Genomic DNA, 19,385 nt, shown 5'->3' on the forward strand with positions numbered 1-19,385 from the left:
TCTCTTTATCCCTCTACTATATTACGTTATATTTTAAAATATCCCTCATGTATGATTAAATGGAGACAAGGGAAAAGAAAGAAAGAACGAAACCTCCTTTACTCGTGTATGCATTATATTACGGCATATGTCACATTATTTTCTTTAAAAAAAAAGAAACATATTCGTACAGGAGTAGTGCACACTTTATGTTGTTAGGTAGATGCAAAGATATAAATGTATAATACATGCATATATATATATATATTGTGCATATAAAAGGCGGAAGGAAGCGAAAGAGAGCGTTGTTGCGATATGTTTCTTCAGTTATTTGTGTTGCTGGTGGTGGTGCGTGAGCGAGAAAATAATTAGAATTCGCGTATTAGATGAGTTGCCGGAGGTTTCCGCTCCCACCACCAAAAAAAACAATATAATAATAAGAACGGCGTGATTCACCGGAGACGTTGCCGTTCATCTTATTTTTTGAGGAGACATGAAAGAAAAGAAAGAAAGAATGAAGGAATCTGTGGGCCAACCAGCTACTCGGGGTTTTTGGAGTGATACATCGTGTCGTTGTGTTTCATAGAATGTTGGTGCCTTTTTTTTAAAAAAATCGAATAATATGATTTGGACGATCCCTTTAATGTTTTTGTGTGTTGTATTCACCTGTACCCAGTCAAATGCAGTGCGTCGTGTATCGCCTTTTCTCCCCATACCTCTGAAATGATTGTTTGCTCATACAGACACACACACACAAAAAAAAAAAGGCTGGAGCCACGATAAATTATACACGTGCATGCTGGAATAATGAAATTGTCACAACGGTTCCTATCAAACACTTTAGCGGAGGCCGGCACGCTTCCTTCCCGTGGGACGAGCCATTCTGAAGCAATACGGCAGTTGATCATGTCTACATTTCCTACAGCAACCATCTCATTTATCACCACAGGTTCTAATGGTGCTCACAGTGCCAACGTTACTGATACTACCGCTAGTGTCACTAATGCAGGAACCTGCGCAGAAGAGGACGAAAAACTTATGGAACAATTACGTATGAAGGACCAGGAGTCCAAACAATCGGTAAGATGCAGTGAATCACTCGGAGCTCGGCGTGGGCCCTTCACAGATTGCTGCTCACCTCAAGGAATTGCGGAGTGGCAACGTTTGCATCAGTTGTTCCCAGCAGAAGCTTTCGTAAATGCCCCACAGCCCTGTTGGACTCCACATGCTGTAGTTTACATTGGTGGATTTGAAGCCCCCGACTTGCGCCGTACAGTTGCACCGCGACTTTTCGAAAAGGTGCCCGCCTTCGTAACGGATAGCGAGCGGGAGCAAACCGTTGGAGGTCGGACGGCTGCAGGAGGGCGGCAGAAAAATCCCAAGTATGCAACCAAAACACTCCACACGGGACTCCTCATGAGTGAAAAGGGTTGTGCACTGCACGAACCAGATTTACTGCAGTTGGCTCTACCACATGTGGGACCATCTGCTATGATACGTACTCGCACATATCTTTCATTTGCTGGTGCGGAGCCTAATGTAACGGCGTTGAATGGCGCAGTGGACCCGATGCAGCGGGTGGCGCTTCGTCCAGCCTTTGGTTATTCCGCTGCGGCGCTGAGGAACACACTTCCATTTGTTGTCGTGGGGGCATCTCTGTTACTCCGCCGCTGGAATGCACGATGGTCCTCCACAACTTTGAGTAGCGCCTTTTGGCTTTCTGCAGTTGGTCATGCGGTGGAGAGCGGACGCATGAGTGAAGCCGGATTGTTAGTGCAGAAGGGAGGTGTGGATGCAAATTCAGTGATGCGGGTGCTGGCAATGGAGGCAAGTTCAATAGCGAAAAACTGCCCAGAGGATTGTTGTGTAAACTACTTTTTGCCATCGGAGACATTTGAGTTAGAGAGAGGTTTTGCCGAGTTGATGAATGTTGGACCTCGTCTTCCCATCGATGATCTAAAAGTATTACCCGTGTACCCTCTTTTGGTGCGTCAAACACGTTAGTGTTGTTGTTGTTGCTGTTGTTTTTCTTAGTTATTAGGGGCGAGTGTTTCTCATCCGCCGTCATGAGGATAGAAAGGTATTTATTTTTATAGTTAAGGCCTCCTTTGCGTGTGATGTATGTCTGTTTGTGTTGTCAAAGCTTTATCGGCAAATGGGTGGTGGTCTACCCGAGGGAAGGCCTTTTGTTGTTGTTGTTGTTGTCTTATTGGGGAAGAAGTCAGCGCATAGAATTTTTTAAAAAAGAAAAAGGGTGGCAAATTTTGGTAATATTCTTTTTCTTTCTTTCTCTTTCTTTAAAAAGAAAAAAAACGGTATTATAACAGCATCTCGGCTAAAGTGTATTTTTTTTTTTTTTAACCTCCAACGTGCCGTCACGTTTTGTGCTTCTTAATCTATATATTTATCTCTCGGTACTGTTTTTTATGCCTTACCCGACAAGTTACCATATTGCCCTTTGTCAAGCAACAAAACGCAAAGAACGTGGTTGGTTGGGAATGAATGTTTTTGATTCCAACAGCATGCTCTGTCAAGTTGTTAGCAATATCACAGACCCGGTGGAACTTTTCATTGAACCAGAAATGACTGTGGGTGAGGTGCGTGCATTGGTTGCGGAGATGACAGTTGACTCCAACGATTGGAATGTTCGTCTCACATTCCAAGGTCACACTTTAGAGGACGACGAGGAGACATGGAGTTCCGTGACTCAGCAGTACCCCGTCGCACAAGGAGTTGCTCCTAAACTCTTTTCACATGCATCTAAGAAACGAGAAGAAAAGGCGCGACCACCGGTGAGTTTACCTCTGATGGAAGAACAAAAGGATCGACAGCAGGCAAAACTTATGGAACCGATAATCGACACGTTGGTTAACGATCCAAATTTTTCGGAGATGATGATCTCGGGTCAGCCGTCGCTTCGTCGTTTGATTGATGCGAACCCGGAGGTGGGGCGCTTGTTCCGGAACCCAGAAACCCTCAAGAGTCTCATTATGTCACAAATCGACCCTGATCAGCGAAGGGCGATGAATCGAAATGTGCAGTTGCAGTTGGCACAAATTAGCGCGATTCCCGGTGGTGAGCAGCTTCTTGAACGGTATACCAGTGGGCTTATGGACGATATGGACCTAAACTTGGACCTTGTGAGGAACACAAAGACTAAGGTTCCAGAAGACGAAAAAGATGATAATTCCGAGTCTGTGAGAGGGGTAAATAGCGAAGCCCTTCCAAACCCTTGGAGTCAGTCGACTAACACCGCCGATTCGGGTAACACAAACACTTTTAGTAACGCCGCGATGAACCTTTTTGGGATTCCTGGGAATGTGGGCCATCCGAGTTTAGGAAACCTTTTTGGGTCCGGTCTGGGGGGACCGTTTCCTTTTATGTCACCCGGCATCTCAATACCCCAAACAGGCGTAACCGCATCGCAACGGGGAGATGACGCCACGCGGTGGTCTCAGCAACTCGCCATGTTGAAGGATATGGGTTTCATGGATGAAGAGTTGTGTTTGGAGGCACTTCGAATGACTAATGGAGATGTGGACATGGCAGTAAACTTCATTGTGAACAAAGATAGCTCTTGATGTTTCTGTCAAAAAAAAAAAAGGAAAAAAAACTTGTCGCACAGAATGGTGGGTGCGGTTGTGCATGTACGTTTTCACGAAAGGAGAATTGATGGATGTGGCGTGTAGTTTAGACATATGTGGACGGCCCCACGGCGGAGGATTTGGGTTTTAAGTGTGTCTCCTTTTCCATTTAAAAAAAAAAATTCTAGTGCTTTACTTTGGATATATCTGGATGGGGGCACTCTTATATGCTACACCCTTGCGACTTACTTTTCCGTTCATTCACTGTGGGGTGAGGCTTTAAAAAAAAAAAAACTCGTGTTACTGGAATGGTAAGCGTCGTTTGTTCGTGAACCACATGCTTACATTTGGCTATTTAACCTCATTTAATACGCTCAAGGAGGGGATCAGGGACTTTAATCCACAAGCTTTTGTCACTTTCCCCTTTGTTCTTTTTTGTTTGTATGCACCTTAATGTATGTCTGTCTATTTTCTTTTTTTCTTCCGAGGTAATATATATATATATATATTTTTACGTATATATTGGGCACAAACGAACACCTTTTTTTTTTTTGCCGGTCAACTTAAAGAATGGGTGGAGCGACTTCATCTGAAAGGGGGAATACAAAAAAAAAAGGGGTGTAGCGTTGAGGAACTACTTTCCACTACGGAACGAGCCCTAAAAGAAGGGAAATAGGGAAGTAATACGCAAAGCACATTTATAAATATTTATATAAAGGGAAAGAGAGCACAGGAGGGCTGTTGGAAACGCAATAAAGCACTTGTGGTACCTCTTCTTTTTGCGAAAGTGAGGTTTCGCTTTGGGTTGCTACTTTTCAGGCGGTAAACTAAGTGGTTAGGGTGTGCGTAATTAAAAGTTCCCACCACTTTATGCGCTTTGTTCCACTTTTCCTTGCGGGTGCAGCACTCGCAACTTACTACCGACCTCTGGACAAGTCGAAATCTGCATATTGCTACGCGAGTATTGAAAATGCCTTACACTTTCAACCTAAACCAAAGCCCGGAAAAGTTTTTTCCCAACGATACCAACCGTATACCCTTGGGGATGTTGTTCCGATAACACATGACACTGCTCTTTTTCGTTTCCTTATTGATGGAAATGAAGAGTTTAACCTAAAGCCATGCTCCACACTACAGGCATGCTACAAATATGGCGTGCAACCTATGGATCAATGCCAGCGCTTCTACACTCCTGTGACGGCTAATCACACGAAAGGTTATTTCGATATTATTGTGAAGCGCAAGCAAGGGGGACTCATGACAGAGCATTTATTTGGCATGCACATAGGAGATAAACTTCTGTTTCGATCAGTCACATTCAAACTGCAGTATCGTCCGAATAGGTGGAAACACGTGGGAATGATAGCGGGTGGCACTGGGTTCACTCCAATGTTGCAAATCATCCGTCATTCGCTCCAGGAAGAATGGGACAACGGTATGGTTGATCGGACTAAATTATCTTTTCTTTTCTGTAACCGAACGGAGAGACACATTTTGTTGAAGGGACTCTTTGATGATCTCGCACAAAAGTATTCCAATCGTTTTAAGGTATATTACACAATTGATCAGGCTGTCGAGCCTGACGTATGGCCGCACTACACCGGACTCGTAACAAAAGAGATGGTGCATGAGACCATGCCGGCACCGAATGAGGAAAAAAAGATTATATTATTGTGTGGTCCCGATCAGCTGTTGAATCATGTCGCTGGAACACCAATGGGAACAATGAACACCATGTCGAGTGGAATGAATATCCAACCGATGGCACCAGACCTCAATAATTTAGTAAATCTTGGGGGGATATTAGGGGAACTCGGGTACTCCAATGATGAAGTTTATCGCTTCTAATAATAACAACAAAAAATAATAGGAAACGAGAATGTTTGATGAACAAAAAAGTAAATAGGGGGAGACTGCATGGTTTTTACTCATGCTTACACGCGTGAAGTAGCGCATACGGAAAAACGATATTTATTCCCTTTACTTTTCCTCTCGTCACGTGCTTGATCCTGCACAGTTTCCGTTTTTTGTTCTATTCATTTAAGATTTTGTCTCCCTGTACAACATGGTGGATGATACTATAGCGGCCGACACTATGGGTTTTTTTTTACGACAATACATATTTGTTATTGATTTATTTGGTTTATATATATATATATATATATTAGTTCCACTTCACCTCCAAAAGTCCCGGCATTTCTTCGAGGCAGTGGCACTAAGTTAAATCCATTGGGTTTTGTAATCGTTCGATGCAGAAATGGTTCAATTTAAAAGGACCCTTTTCTCTGTATCGTCTTTTTTTACCCTCCACCTTTCAGTTGCGTCATTTCGTCGCATGCGAAGGGGAGTTATAAATATAAATATATATATATATATATATATATCGCCATTTTTAATTGCTTTACTTTTTCGCAGCTCCATCCTTTTTACCATTTCATTTTGTTTCTTGCACCCCAATCGGTATTAACATGAACAAGTAGTTGCGAGAAGGAAAAGGGAGAGATATATACAGAGAAAGAGCGGCAGTAACAGCGGTGGTAGACATTCCTGGGGGGAAATATATATATTACACTTCGCTGTCATTTGTTTTGTTGTCACCACCGTCATCTCCATCATTCCTTTTTTCAACTTTGTTTTTGTTTTTGCTGTTACTGAGATAATAAATTTACGTACACTTACAAAATAGGGGATACAAAAAAAAAAAAAAACTTCCTCTACTGCGGGGTTAGATAGAGGACAAAGTAGGAAATAGAATCTTTTTTAAAAAAAAGAAAGAAGAGGATAGATAAATAGTTTGCAATGCTTCGTCGCACGTCGTTTAATTTCACAGGGCGTGCGATGATTTCGCGCGGCAGCCCCGAGTGGTCGCATCGTTTGGATCTCAAGAAGGGGAAAAAGACGACAATGATGCACAAACTTGGCACCAGTAAACCCAATAATGCATTGCAGTATGCACAAATGACTTTACACGACCTTACGGAGTGGTGCCTTGCTTACTCGCCGTGGCCTCTCACCTTCGGTTTGGCATGTTGCGCCGTAGAAATGATGCATGCATATGCTTCTCGGTATGATTTGGATCGTTTTGGTATTGTACCGCGTCCAACACCCCGTCAAGCAGAAATTATTATTGTCTCCGGCACTGTGACAAATAAAATGGCTCCAATCTTGCGGAACATATATGTGCAAATGGTGAACCCCAAGTGGGTTATTTCCATGGGAAGCTGCGCTAACGGTGGTGGTTACTATCACTTCTCCTACGCCGTGCTCCGAGGCTGTGAAAGAGCAATACCAGTTGATTTCTGGATTCCCGGTTGCCCTCCTTCAGCGGAAAGTCTTGTCTTTTGCTTGCATACATTACAGAAGAAAATACGCTGGCACGAAATTCAAAAGTATTCTGTTCGCGATTAAAGAATCATGGTACAATAGGAGTTTCTATTTTTGGTGTGCATATGTGTTTGTGTGTGTGTTACCCGATAGAAAAGATTTACATCGTTACGGCCGTTGGCAAACTAGCGGTAGGCGTCTGCGGGAAATCAAATCCCTCTTTTTCTCCGTCCTTTTTTGACTTTTCCCTTTCCTTCTTTTGTTTTGGATCAGGGGATGGTGTTCCATTCTTTTGTTCATGCTCAGAAAACTTACTGAACTGGAAAAGGAAAGAAAAAAAGGGGGAATAAGTGGAGGTCCATAGGTTATTATAAGTTGCAACTGCATGTGTGTGCGTTTCACGGTTATTGGTGAGTCGTGAGTTAGTGACGTTAGTTAAATGTTTTTGCGACGGAAGAGTATTCGTGTGTAACTGCTAAACTACCTTCATTGTTCGTTAGCGATATAATATCACCGCTCCTGTTGTCAAACAATGTATTTTCTCTCTTTCCCTCTCTCCCTACTGCCACTGTTTCCACACTCTTTCACCCCCTTTCCCCTTAATCTTGCTTTTATTTCTTAACTGCAAGTAGTTTCAGTATCATTTCTATCGTGTTAAAGCCATCACTTAAACGAAAATCAAACGTAACGGTCGCAACTGAGAAGTAACACATCATCATTTACGGGAACGAAAGGAGATGTCCGCGAAGATGTGCCACGTCGTCATGTTTGCTCTCGACGCAACGAAGTTCGCCGCCAATCTTCCGGGTTCCGAGTTGCAGCGACACCTGAAATTACTTCGCGAAACAGTTCCGGGTTTGCTCGAAATTAATATGGGCCCAACTGGAACGGATCTTTTTCCCGGTTATGTGGATTGCAGCGGTGGTTTTACTCATTGCCTTGTCTCAAAGCACACAGACGTAAAGGCACTGCAGGAATATGTGGCGCATCCGAACCACGTCACGTTTGCGGAATTACTAAAGGCCTCATATTCCAAACCTCCCATCCGTGTAGACTTTGAGCTGAAGGAGTGATAATTTTTCTCTTAGTGGTGCCAGGCATGAGGAAGAGGAGGGAGTGAAGGCACAAAAGGCAAAACGAAACACAACACAACGAAGGGTTTTGCCCCCACTTCTGAGACACGAAATGCAGCCTGCTTCTTCATTCATTCAATCACCTTAACTACATATATATATATATATATATTTATTTATTTATTTATGTATGTTTGTGTGTGTGTGTGTGTGTGGAGGTCTTCTTCCTTCAGCTCTTCATTTTATTTTGCAGGCGTTTATCGTGCTCATTTCTTCCCCCTCCCCTTTTCATCCTCCGGTGTGCGGCGTAAAAGGCAAGTAAGCTGCAAGGAATGCAATTATCAACCGCTAACTTAAAGTGTTGGAGTGAGCCCGAGTGGTTTCGTTTTGATATTGTTGGGGCGTAATGTTTGCGGTTGGTAATGAATAAAATGAAGTGAATGGGAAGAAGGTTTTATTATTTGAATTCCAGAGGGGATGGAGAAATAAATTATGGTTTTGCTCATTTTCAATGTTGGCAGCACTGTGCATGTGTGTAGGGATATGCAGGCAGATATATGTTATTTGTAACACTTACCTCGTACTGAATGTGTGGCACCGCATCCTATTTTGTTTCCTCTTCTTGTTGTTTCATTGATCCTTTTATTTTATATCAACTAACAAAAATCAGATTTAGCAAAAAAAAATTGGGGGAAAGTGAGGAGAAAATAGAATTGTGGTTGTGTGTATACCTTAAGCAAAAGGTATATACAGTTTTATAGTAATTTCTAAGTGTAATAGTGTTAGAGGGGAAGGGACAAGTGGTGTCACGGAGGAAACCACGTAAGCAAGGGGAACGTGGGCTTTTGCGTGCTGTTGAAGTAAAGCCTCAGCACAAAAAAGAAAAACCCACCCAACCTACGGACTTGCTGTGCCTTGATTTGTGAACAAAAGCATAGTGGATATCAACCGCTGCTCGCTCACGAATCTGGCAGAGCAATTCCTCCCCGTGCAAAACCCAGTCATCATTAGTTCCAAAGTGTTCGTATTAAAAAGGATACTTAGCCCACTTTTGGTGCACTGTTACACACATAGTTATATATACTTACACATATTTGTTTATTGATCATACACATCCAGTCGGCGTGAGTCCGACAAAAAATAGAATTTGAGTTACACAACCAAACACACACACACACATATATATACACAAAGTTATATCGCATTTTTCTCCTACACGCAGCTCCGCCAATGAGTTCTGTGAGGCTTCTACTTGGTCAGGTGATGCACATCACTCCGTCGAGTGTTATTTTCTCTGCTGATGAAGTGGACACACTTGACTTTCAGACAGTGAGCGCCATTCCGAAAGCACACCGGGACTTTGTTCAAAAAAATGGACTCATTGCGAAGGTTATGCTCTCAGTGACATCAAAAATAACGAGCTGGAGCACACGGGAGGAGCGACAAAAGATTTGGTGGGACGCACTGACGAGTACTGGGCTCGTCAGGTCCAAAGCGACCACCGTTGAGGTGCCAACTAACCTGAGCGGTGTGTTTTGGCCCATTATAGACGATGAACAATTAATGATATATGCCGATGCGGCGATAAAGCGCCATGCGAATCTGAAACTCAATGAGTGCCCTTACGTTGTTCCAGTTTTATATGCGCAGCAAATATTTTATAAGTGCCAGGAGGTCAAGGGGACGCTTTGTGTAGTTTGGATGCCGAAATGTAGGTACAACTTGGCTCACTGGACTAAGGTGCAAGTGCCCAGACGGTTCATCCCCGAATCTGTACTATACAAACTTATATACGACATCACCAATGCTCTAATTTTCCTTCGCGATGTTTGTGTGGAGTATCCAGCCTGTATCTCCATGGAAGACATCCTCGTCGGAGGAGTTAGTGATGCGGAACCATCTTTTTTGTTGAACACGTTAACCAGTAGACCAACCTGCAATCAGAGCGAGGCGAACAGCAGATCGTCGTCCACGGTGCTTTTCGCACCTGAGTTGTTGATTCAACCTTGCAAATTGCTTACCAACTCGGCTTGTAATGTTTGGTCGCTGGGGATGATCGCTTACCAAATTGCATCGGGACTACCTAGCGAGGAAAGTAAAGCACATCTTATGGGGACACGCCACGCGGCAGGTGAGATGATGCTTAATCATTATCGATTGAAACCAAGCGATGTTGTACTTCGTGTGCGGGCAGTACTGCAGGCGGGTTCTTACAACAACCCGTTTATTCACCTCCTGCTTCTTATGCTAGGTCAGGACCCACACACGCGACCAACACCCTATGTGGTCTATGAAATGCTCCGTGATATTATGCGTTTCAAGCCTGTCATTCGCTTCCCATTTGCCATTGGACCCTTCACTCTGGTGCACTTGTGGTCGGATGACAAAATAGCAGTCGATCCAGTACAGCGGCGGTACGATACAGAGGCTACCTGTATCGTATGCAACGAAAGCCGCAGCAATTTGATGTGCGGGGACAATGAGCACACGTCTGCACTGTGTTCACCCTTGTGGTCCGCGGAGGAGCCGCTTCCGGGGTACGCAGTAGCTCGTGAAACTTCCATGACTTACTTGTATCCCATGCTTGGGAGATTGGACAAAAAAGCGCAGCGGCGGTACCTCGATGCAGCATTACGTGGCGACAAAATGAATAGGGGCAGCTTGCTTCAACTGCTCGGTGGTTTCGCTTTGTTGAAACCCAATGAGGGGAAAAGTGCTGTGGCTCACGACGTGATGATTCCTTTACCTAATGGTGTTCTTCATAAGGATGAAAAAGTCGCAGTGGCTGCGGAACTCAATTTCACCGCGGCGCTGCCGTGGCCTTCGCAGTGCACTTTCAAACTCCAGCAGGAGGGGAGAATACAGTGGTCCATACCTGGGTTATTCGGCTTCTCCAATGCCCGTTGGTATGCGTGGATATTACCGGGAGAGAAGCTGGAGTTGAATGGGGAACCGTGGGTACCGGCCCCTGATGGTGCTTTCGTGTTTTGGTTTAACGAAAGTCTACAACCCTCAGAATATGATCGGTATTTCGTTGTCTGCAGTGTCCTCTCCTTGACGTGGCAGGCGAAAATGAAGAGCAACGTGCTTCCCGACCACGTCTTCAAGAGAAAGGGTGATGTCGGTGGTTTGACACCCAGCAACGGATCTGAGGGCGGTTTCTCAAGCTGTACAACATCCCACAACGGCGAAGGGTCGGCGGAACGTCACTCCAAGAAAGATGTGGACGGTGTGGACAAAAGTGGTCGTAGCGCGTTAGGGCAACGCTCTGTGAACTCGTTGCTCAATCTCCCCAAAGTTGGGGATCTGCAGTGCACAAAGGGAGATGGTATATTGCCCGCCCGGAGGCAGGTGAGTAGCACTGCAAATACCACCTCATCATCATCCAACTCTTGTGATTCTGATAACTCAAATCCTAACCACCGACGGCCTCCGAGGCGTGGAAGTGCGGTTGTGCGCATGGACTATGTGGATGATGTTGTGCCGGATATGATTTTTGATGGCACAGGGGAGACAAACAGCAAACGGCAGCCGCTGCAACCTCAGCAGCGAAACGGGGTTACCGGACACCGATCAAACTCAACAGAAGGTATCATATCTGTACTTCATAGGAGTGAAGACGGGATGGCTTGTTCCACACCTCGTGAGCCAACGTACCCTCGAGAGAGACCTCAGGGCAGGCACATAAACCCTCAACCAACCGAACCAACGGCTAACCCCCGTCCTCCACCTCCGAATAATTCCCCCGGAAGACGTCAACGGCACGAAGGTGAGGGCAAGTTTGGTCGACTACCAAGTGGAATGGTTACAACACCAACCCTCTCCAAATCACCATCCGGATCCCGCTTCTCTGGTCGGCCATCATCGCCAAGCGCTGCGGATGTTAACCGGACGTTGTCACCGAAGGAAAGCGCAGTGCTTCAACAGAGTAAAACCGGATTCCCACTGCAATCGCCCCCATTACGTGTGTTTGGACGTTGGCATCCTCCGCGGCACATTGACGCGCCGTTTCAATCGCTTACATTCTGCACATCGTCAACTGCTGAGCATGGGACCTTATCGCCACCAGTGATGCTGTCGATGGGAGTCCGCACGGCCCTCCATGCTCCTGCCGCCGCAACTCACATGGCGTTCGCCGCCAATATTATGCCATTAGTTCGCCGAAATCATCCAAAGAGCTCTGCGGCACTTGTTGTTAAGGAAAACAATGCGCGAGACATCATTCCCCACCATGGTTTGGTGTTTTATGATGAAAAGGAGGAGGTAGTTGGTCTTTTGGCACTGCGGTTCGCCCTCACAAGATCTCCGGACATCACTACAGGAGAAATGCTTCTTCCAATAAGGCTACTGCCGCCAGTTGTGGCGACAGCCGCCTTTAACGCGCAGTTGAATGCTGCTTATTTTACCGGTAATGCAGTTTTCCACAGTATCACACGCGTTGGGAGTGAAAGTGAAGTGTTGCGTCACTCAGAGAGTCTCCAACACCTCGGAAACTTCGAAACTCTTTCGCCCTTATCTAAGAAACTAACCCTTTCAGGAGCGCGTTTCGGAGCAAGCGATGATCCACCGCACAAAGTAGTCTGCGGTGACGACGACGTCCTGCCGTTCTGTTGGATTGGTTTTGAAAACCAGTCGCGTATGTTGATGATTTCAGATGTGCATCGCCTCTCCTGGTATCCGTTATACTTCACTGATGAATAAGCATTGGTGTGATTGTTGCCGCTTGGACGCAGATTTTTCTTTTCCTTTTTCCTTTTTTTGTTTTTGAAGAGTATGAATCACTTCCTTCTTTTCGTCGATGATTTCTATTATTCCCCATCCCTCCCTCGGTTGATTTTCTTTTTTTTTTTACACCTGTACGTGTATAGTTTTTTTTTATTAACTTGTGTTACCGCAGTGAATGTTGTCAAGAATGGGAAATATTATGAAGGGGAAAATGAATAAGCAACCTTCACTGTTTGGCTGGAGCAGTAAGGTGTACAACAAACATTTCCCACTCTTTTTTTTTCCATCGGATCCCCCCCCATTTTTTGTGCCCGTTTGTGTTCTCCTTTCATGCAGAAACGAATTGAATAGCGGTAACTGTGCTTCACGGGAAAACAAGTAATGAAAGCTGAATAAAATGAATATTTCTCGTTTTGAGTTGTTTTTATGCTTTTATTTATCTCTTCGGGCAGGCATCCATTTTATTTCCTGCGTTTGTTTCCTTTTTTTGTCCGTGTCATTTCCCCCGTTCAGTCCCGAGGCTCCTCCGCGCTATCGCAGTAGATTTTCGTAGATCCACGTATTAATTTTCTTTCTGAATAATTATTTTAACTATTTCCTCCTCATCTGCGCTACTCTACAACAAAAGGGCTTTTCACAAGTGAGTTGGTGCAGGAAATTCTCCTACAAATTATATATAATTGTATATAGTAGTTTCATTTCTACTATTTATTTTTTTTCCTATCGAAGTTTATTTTTTTTTTTTGTTTCTGATGTGCATATCGCAGACATCAAACCCTTGTCTTGTATTTGAAATTATGCATGGGGATCTATGTATCGGCGCACGCACGCAAACACATGCACATGCACAAATACTATTTCCATTATTTGTTCTTATAGAGAGAAGGAAAGAGATACGAATGTTTTTGACATTATGATAATATGAGATAACAGAAGAAAATAATAATCAGTAAAGGCAATAAAGGCAGTGATGTGTGCTGGTGGTTTGTGAAGGATGCGGCGTACACCGGTGTTCCTGTTTTTTTTTTCCTGTTTCAACATTGACACACCCGCACTGTTGTAATAGGAAATATAGATTTCTCTCGTAAATATGACCAAACCATGTAAACGCATACACCCACATGTATATATTCTAAGTGAGGAACACTTTAATCGTTAAAGAGAATAAAACAACGGAAGAAAGAAAGAAAGATGGCGGAGAAAAAGATAAATTGTGGTGACTACCTGAACGCAGCGAATTATATTTTATTTATTGATTTCTGATTATAATAAATTACCTTTATTATTCTTATTTCTTGAGGAGGTGGCACCCCTCTCATGTGGCGAGTGAGGTAGAAAAGGAGGAGCAGACTGATATACATATATTTATTTATTTATTTAAAAAGGGACAAATGCAGCGGGTATGGGGAAAAGGAAAAGCAACCTAAGCTGAAGAAAAGAAAAAGGTAAGGGAAATTTGATTGTTGAAGCGCGGTAAGGAGACACATTCAAGCATTGATGAGTATCTTTGTGCACTTAGTAGCCATGTATCTCATCGTATATTTACACGATTCGCCACATACTTATATGCACACACTTGAAGATGACCTAACTTACTGCCTTGTAGTATTTCAACACTCTTAACGGCCGCTGTCTCTTCTGCTCATGCACGTTCATGTTCTTTCGTCTCTTACTTTTGTTGTGTTTTTTTTTCATTTTGGCTTCAAACGTTCCTCAATATTAACTATTCGTGGTAGCTTTGCCAACAGACGGGTTGTTAAATATGTGGAGGCCTTATACTTTGTTTGTTGTGCCCATGCGATTCGGGAGTCCGCTTCAGTTGAGGTCGCTACTTGTTTCCCGCATGCCTGGTCGTTTTGACGCCTTTTTGACACGGCGATTTGTTTCAACAGCAACACCCGGAGGGCAGCCGACTTGTAGTGACTCTCATAATTCTGCAGCATGTCTTACGGCTGAGGAGTTCTCCAACATCGTCCCCATGTTTTTGTTGGGTCAAGCGCTACGTCAACACACTTCTAATGAGGAAAATCGTGCAGGCGCAGGTGAGTTTGTCATTACCCGCGAGGTATTCAACCGCTACTGTAGCGAAAGCCGCGTGGAAGACACGGACAAAGCTCTTCAACTCCTCTGCGAAAGCGGTGTCGTCGTTTCTATTTCTGATGGAGCGGCGGTTCATCTTCGACCGGTGCAGTTCCTTCAAATGCACAATGACGCCGCTGATGCGAGTGATGCGAAGGTGAAGACACCGTTTGAAGATTATATCCGGGCAGCACAAAACCGTTTAGCGGATGCGGAAGCGGAAGAAATGGCGATGCGCGTTGCGCTTCAACCCGCTATTGATAATGCAGCGAAGCGGCGGCGACTCTTGTGGTCGGGTGCCCTCTGCCTTATGGCAGTCCAACTTGCAGTGATCTCACGGCTAACATTTGTCGACCTTGACTGGGATATCATGGAACCTGTGTCATATTTTCTGGGCAGTGGTACATCGATCCTGTTTCTTATTTATCTTCTCAGGAATGGGCGGGTGAAGAGCTACAAGGAATATGAAGAGAAGGCAGCGGCGTCGCGTGTTCGGCTGCACGCTCCGGCAGACTTCGAGTGGAGGAAATACGATGCGGTGGTAAGACGAGTGGAGGTGGAGAAGAACATGGTGGAGCAAATGCGGAAGTGGTTTAAACATCACTGATATTATTCATAGTGTTGTATGGACCTTTTCCTGGAGTTGTTTATTATCTTCTTTCCATACGTATTCTTGTTTGTCGATGGCGCCAAAGAAGGGGAATGGGAGACGTGTTTAGTTGTTGTTTTTTTTTTACATTGAGCAAGAAGATCAATCCTTCGTTTTTATCCTTTGAAGGGGGAAAGTGCTTTTGAAACACTTTGGTGTCCATTATCTTTTTTGGTGCTTTTCGTGCGCGTTAGTGTGAGGAGATGCAGGAAGTCCACTGATGTTTTGTTGGTTGAATCGGTTGATTTTGCCGTTGTTTTCTTGTGAGTTGAAAACTTGAATTACCTTCTTGTTGTTCATTTCTTTATTTCTACTTCCGCCTTGTGTGAGGCTGTCACATAATATATATGCATATCAGTGGTGTTGCAACCAGGAGGTAGAGGAGAGAATACTGCTCTTTGTATTCTAAACGTTGGGCCGTTAATGAGTGACGCAACGCGTAATAAAGTTATGGCTTTTTGTTTGTTTTCATCGTTTCCTTCCCTTTTGACCATTTTGCTGCTATCCTTTTTGGTGACGACTGATATGCCATTCGGCTTGCAGTTGACTTTTGTAAGGTAATTCTCTTCGTTCGAGCAATCCCCTTAACATATATATATATATTGATACTCATAAAGTGTTGTTTACGCTACTCTGCCGTTCTCATTTTTCTCCTATAACTATTTTTAAAAAAATTACTTACTTTGTTCCCATTTGTTTGCTCTGATTTCCCCATTGTTGAGCAAAAAAAAAAAGAAAAGGGGGAAGAAAAGAAACCTAACGGCAGGTTGTGTTTATTTTCCCTTCTTTCTTCTGTCATAGCCGCAAGCAATTTAAAGCTCCGAATCACGCAAATAACTATTGTATTAACAGGACGGAAACAACAGTACCCAAATTTTTTCCCTTTCATTTGTAGTAAAAAAAAAAAAAATACATTTGTATTTTTTTGTTTTTGCTTTTTTGCCGGTACTTTTTGTTCCGCCTCCGTTAGAAACAACTCCGGAGGGAAGAGAAAAAGGGAAACTCCCGCAAGGGAATACGAACAAACTAGCAGAGGGGAAATTTAGAAGAAGGAAAGGACAAAGACGGAAGTGTAACTATAAAGAGTGAAGAAGGAGCGTAGGCGGGATTATTTTATTTTATTTTTTTTTCCATAAATCCCTTGCCCTGTCGGACCAGAAAGAAAATACATAAAATCAATTGATAGTCAATAAACTTTAAAAAAACAAAGAAAAGGGTACCAATAAGTGGAAACAGAAGTGGCGGATACCCTCCCCTACGAATATATCCAATCCTTGCAGTGATTCCAGCGAATTGATCAATCAAAGCAGAAAGGGACGAAGTAAAACCGTTGTGTTCACAGGGTGGTAGCCTACAGATGACGATGTCGGACACAAGTGCAACATACAGTCTCCACAACCACTACGGGAGGATTAATAATGTATGCACCATTAGCCCACAGGCGTCACCCAGCCCATCAGCATTACCTCAAACCGTCGAGGAGCACTTTGATGCAGAGGTTTTACTTAAAGAACAGAGACATCTCTTGGAGAGTTCCCCTGCAGCCGAAATTCGTGCCTCACCATTTCTTCGATTTCGGTTGAACGCCCAACAGAAGTTCACAATGCAACACAATCAATACCTGGAGCGATGTGCGCAGAGGGAAGCCTCAGACAGGAACCCGCACCCACTCACAGCATCTGCAACTGGTCTAAGGGAACAGTTTACACAACATTTGGGTCGTCAAAGCATTAGTCAAGGACAAAACCAAAGCTATCAAGATGGGGAAGGGTTGTGTTGTTCCGGCTGTCAAAATCGTTTTGTGGATGCCATTGCTTTGAACAGACACAAGTCCACTTGTAGCGAATATGCTGCACTGGTGTTACAACGCCGTGGAAGCGAAAAACTACATTACACACCCCGCTGCTGTTCTACTAGGGAAACTGCTGTTACGCCGAGCAACACAGATATACGTCCCATACTCAGTATTCGAGAACGCGCCGAGGATCCTCAACCGATACCAGATGTGCTCACAGCACGTGGCGGACACTTTTCGTATCGCAACCAACTTTCCACTCACGGAGGTTATCAGGGAAATGAGGGAGAGAATGCCGCTGCAGTCGCTGTGTTTTCACCCAAGGCGGGAAGTGGAAGTTTGAGCCGCTCTCTTCCAACCCCAACATCTTTGCGTGAAGATATGCATAGCGAATTTGAGGCGCGAGACACAAAACACAACATCCGTGCTCGCACCCAGTCGCAGGAGTTAACTCCGCCGACACCAACCTCCACATGGCACCAGCCGTCTACTTCACTCAGGGTTACTTCAATCGATGAGGTTCCAGCCTCTGTGGCTGCTAGGCAGAGTGTAGATGCAACGATGCCCACAACTCCTCTCGGCTACCAATTGGGTGAACGATTTGATGTGGATATTTCGGTAGACAAAAGCAGCTTTGGTGCAGGGACGTTCCAAGGCATGGTGTCGTATTCCCACCTTGGAGGTGGTGTAGATAGCTTAAGAGAGTCCTCTGAGCCTCCTGACGAGCCACTTAAACCGTGTCCCAGCTGCGGTCGTCAGTTTTTCGCCTACTCACGGTGGCCCCGGCATGTGGCTGTTTGTGACAACAAACGTCAGCAAATAAACTCTAGAGGTGGTGGCTCGGTTTCCTCCATCTCCTCGTTTCGTTTCCCATCAGGAAACGCCAACCGCCTCCCGCAAACTGCCCTGGAGAAGTCGACGGAATTAGGCGGTACCACCACTACCACCACCACTACTACTACTGCCACTAAACTGACGCGCACAAACACTTCAGAGAAGAGAAAGAGCCTTGGAGCCAGTTACGTGGAACCTAGTATTGAGAGGAGACCACTGAGTGCTTCAAACCGAGGTAGGGACGCTATGGAAGGACCGAATTTTGTGCGGACGTCAACGTATAGCAGTGAAACTTTTGCAGAGGAAGATAGCCAAGTTGTTGATGATCGCGTACCGTGTCCTTCATGCGGGCGTCGTTTCGCCACCCATGTGGCCGAAAGGCATATTCCCCACTGTCGTGAACGCAGCGAAGGGAACCCACCAATACGGTTGTAAAGTGTCTTGATATTATCTCCTCATTTCTAATAACTTCTGAGGTGGCACAAACCACATATATACAACTATATGATGGTTTGTGTATGTCTGTATTTAAATTAACTTGCGCAAAATTACTCGTTGCACAAAAAAAAAACTGCGCGTGTATGGGTGAGTGGACATCATTCTCTCCCGACTTCAATACGGGTTGGGACTCGCTAAAAGTTAGTGCGTGTTTGATAAATACTATTTGAGGTGGCGTGTGGAGCGCTCTGAGAATAATGTCGAGGAAGCAAGAAAAAAAAAGTATGTTCAGTGAAATCACTTTTTTTTCTTGTCCCGTCGTATGTAAGTGCCACACACATACACACACACATACACGAATGGTTGCGAGAAGCGCAATGCTTGTTTCCATATTTGTCGTGAAGTTTTTTTCCCCTTTGAGAAACTCACTTTTTTTTTTAATGGAAACTGTCTATGCTGCGCAATAGGGATAACTGTTCAGGGACGTATGTTTGTGATGCTGCCCGTGGGTACTGTTTTTTTTTAACTTTTTGGCGTGTTTTGTGTCTGACTGTGTGTTTGAAGGGGAAAAGGTGTTTCGAGGAGATTTTAAAATGCAAACGGAATAATGGAGGCAATGTATAGGTGCTTCCTGACAAATTACGTTGCCGCATAATAGTGTTGAAGTGGTTGCTGCTGAAACCAACATCAAGTGCAACGTTATACTTTTAGGTGGTTTCATTGTGCTGGTAATTCTTTTTTTTTTTATTTTACCTTCCTTTATTTCCTTCACGGTCTTCATTTTGTGTACATATGTAACTGCATCACGCACATCAGTGTTCTGTACAACGACGCAAATCCACAAATGCCTCTGGTACATGCCGTATGCTACCATTTGTATTCTTCCTACGTGTGTACTTTTTTCA

General features: G+C 44.3%; 9 protein-coding genes across 9 annotated transcripts; 8 read left to right on the forward strand and 1 right to left on the reverse strand.

Annotated features, from left to right (window-relative positions):
- Positions 1-786: 786 nt before the first annotated feature.
- On the forward strand, positions 787-1,983 carry TbgDal_XI1360 (hypothetical protein, conserved; the record flags this gene model as incomplete). Its single annotated transcript, XM_011780982.1, has 1 exon — positions 787-1,983. The coding sequence occupies one exon, from the start codon at positions 787-789 to the stop codon at positions 1,981-1,983; it is 1,197 nt and encodes a 398-aa protein (XP_011779284.1).
- Positions 1,984-2,405: 422 nt separating this feature from the next.
- TbgDal_XI1370 (hypothetical protein, conserved) lies at positions 2,406-3,560 on the forward strand (the record flags this gene model as incomplete). Its single annotated transcript, XM_011780983.1, has 1 exon — positions 2,406-3,560. One exon carries the CDS (start codon positions 2,406-2,408, stop codon positions 3,558-3,560), a length of 1,155 nt encoding a protein of 384 aa, XP_011779285.1.
- Positions 3,561-4,433: 873 nt separating this feature from the next.
- TbgDal_XI1380 (NADH-cytochrome B5 reductase, putative) lies at positions 4,434-5,411 on the forward strand (the record flags this gene model as incomplete). The annotated part of the gene is made up of 1 exon (XM_011780984.1): positions 4,434-5,411. The coding sequence occupies one exon, from the start codon at positions 4,434-4,436 to the stop codon at positions 5,409-5,411; it is 978 nt and encodes a 325-aa protein (XP_011779286.1).
- Positions 5,412-6,362: 951 nt separating this feature from the next.
- Positions 6,363-6,971, forward strand: TbgDal_XI1390 (NADH-ubiquinone oxidoreductase 20 kDa subunit (mitochondrial precursor), putative; the record flags this gene model as incomplete). Its single annotated transcript, XM_011780985.1, has 1 exon — positions 6,363-6,971. One exon carries the CDS (start codon positions 6,363-6,365, stop codon positions 6,969-6,971), a length of 609 nt encoding a protein of 202 aa, XP_011779287.1.
- Positions 6,972-7,624: 653 nt separating this feature from the next.
- TbgDal_XI1400 (hypothetical protein, conserved) lies at positions 7,625-7,960 on the forward strand (the record flags this gene model as incomplete). Its single annotated transcript, XM_011780986.1, has 1 exon — positions 7,625-7,960. The coding sequence occupies one exon, from the start codon at positions 7,625-7,627 to the stop codon at positions 7,958-7,960; it is 336 nt and encodes a 111-aa protein (XP_011779288.1).
- Positions 7,961-9,190: 1,230 nt separating this feature from the next.
- TbgDal_XI1410 (hypothetical protein, conserved) lies at positions 9,191-12,661 on the forward strand (the record flags this gene model as incomplete). Its single annotated transcript, XM_011780987.1, has 1 exon — positions 9,191-12,661. The coding sequence occupies one exon, from the start codon at positions 9,191-9,193 to the stop codon at positions 12,659-12,661; it is 3,471 nt and encodes a 1,156-aa protein (XP_011779289.1).
- A 1,786-nt stretch (positions 12,662-14,447) lies between these two features.
- Positions 14,448-15,371, forward strand: TbgDal_XI1420 (hypothetical protein, conserved; the record flags this gene model as incomplete). Its single annotated transcript, XM_011780988.1, has 1 exon — positions 14,448-15,371. One exon carries the CDS (start codon positions 14,448-14,450, stop codon positions 15,369-15,371), a length of 924 nt encoding a protein of 307 aa, XP_011779290.1.
- Positions 15,372-16,770: 1,399 nt separating this feature from the next.
- Positions 16,771-18,477, forward strand: TbgDal_XI1430 (hypothetical protein, conserved; the record flags this gene model as incomplete). The annotated part of the gene is made up of 1 exon (XM_011780989.1): positions 16,771-18,477. The coding sequence occupies one exon, from the start codon at positions 16,771-16,773 to the stop codon at positions 18,475-18,477; it is 1,707 nt and encodes a 568-aa protein (XP_011779291.1).
- A 454-nt stretch (positions 18,478-18,931) lies between these two features.
- TbgDal_XI1440 (hypothetical protein, unlikely) lies at positions 18,932-19,354 on the reverse strand (the record flags this gene model as incomplete). The annotated part of the gene is made up of 1 exon (XM_011780990.1): positions 18,932-19,354. One exon carries the CDS (start codon positions 19,352-19,354, stop codon positions 18,932-18,934), a length of 423 nt encoding a protein of 140 aa, XP_011779292.1.
- Positions 19,355-19,385: the final 31 nt, after the last annotated feature.

The sequence above is a fragment of the Trypanosoma brucei genome, chromosome 11 (genome assembly GCF_000210295.1).
Source record: "Trypanosoma brucei gambiense DAL972 chromosome 11, complete sequence".
NCBI lineage: Eukaryota > Euglenozoa > Kinetoplastea > Trypanosomatida > Trypanosomatidae > Trypanosoma > Trypanosoma brucei.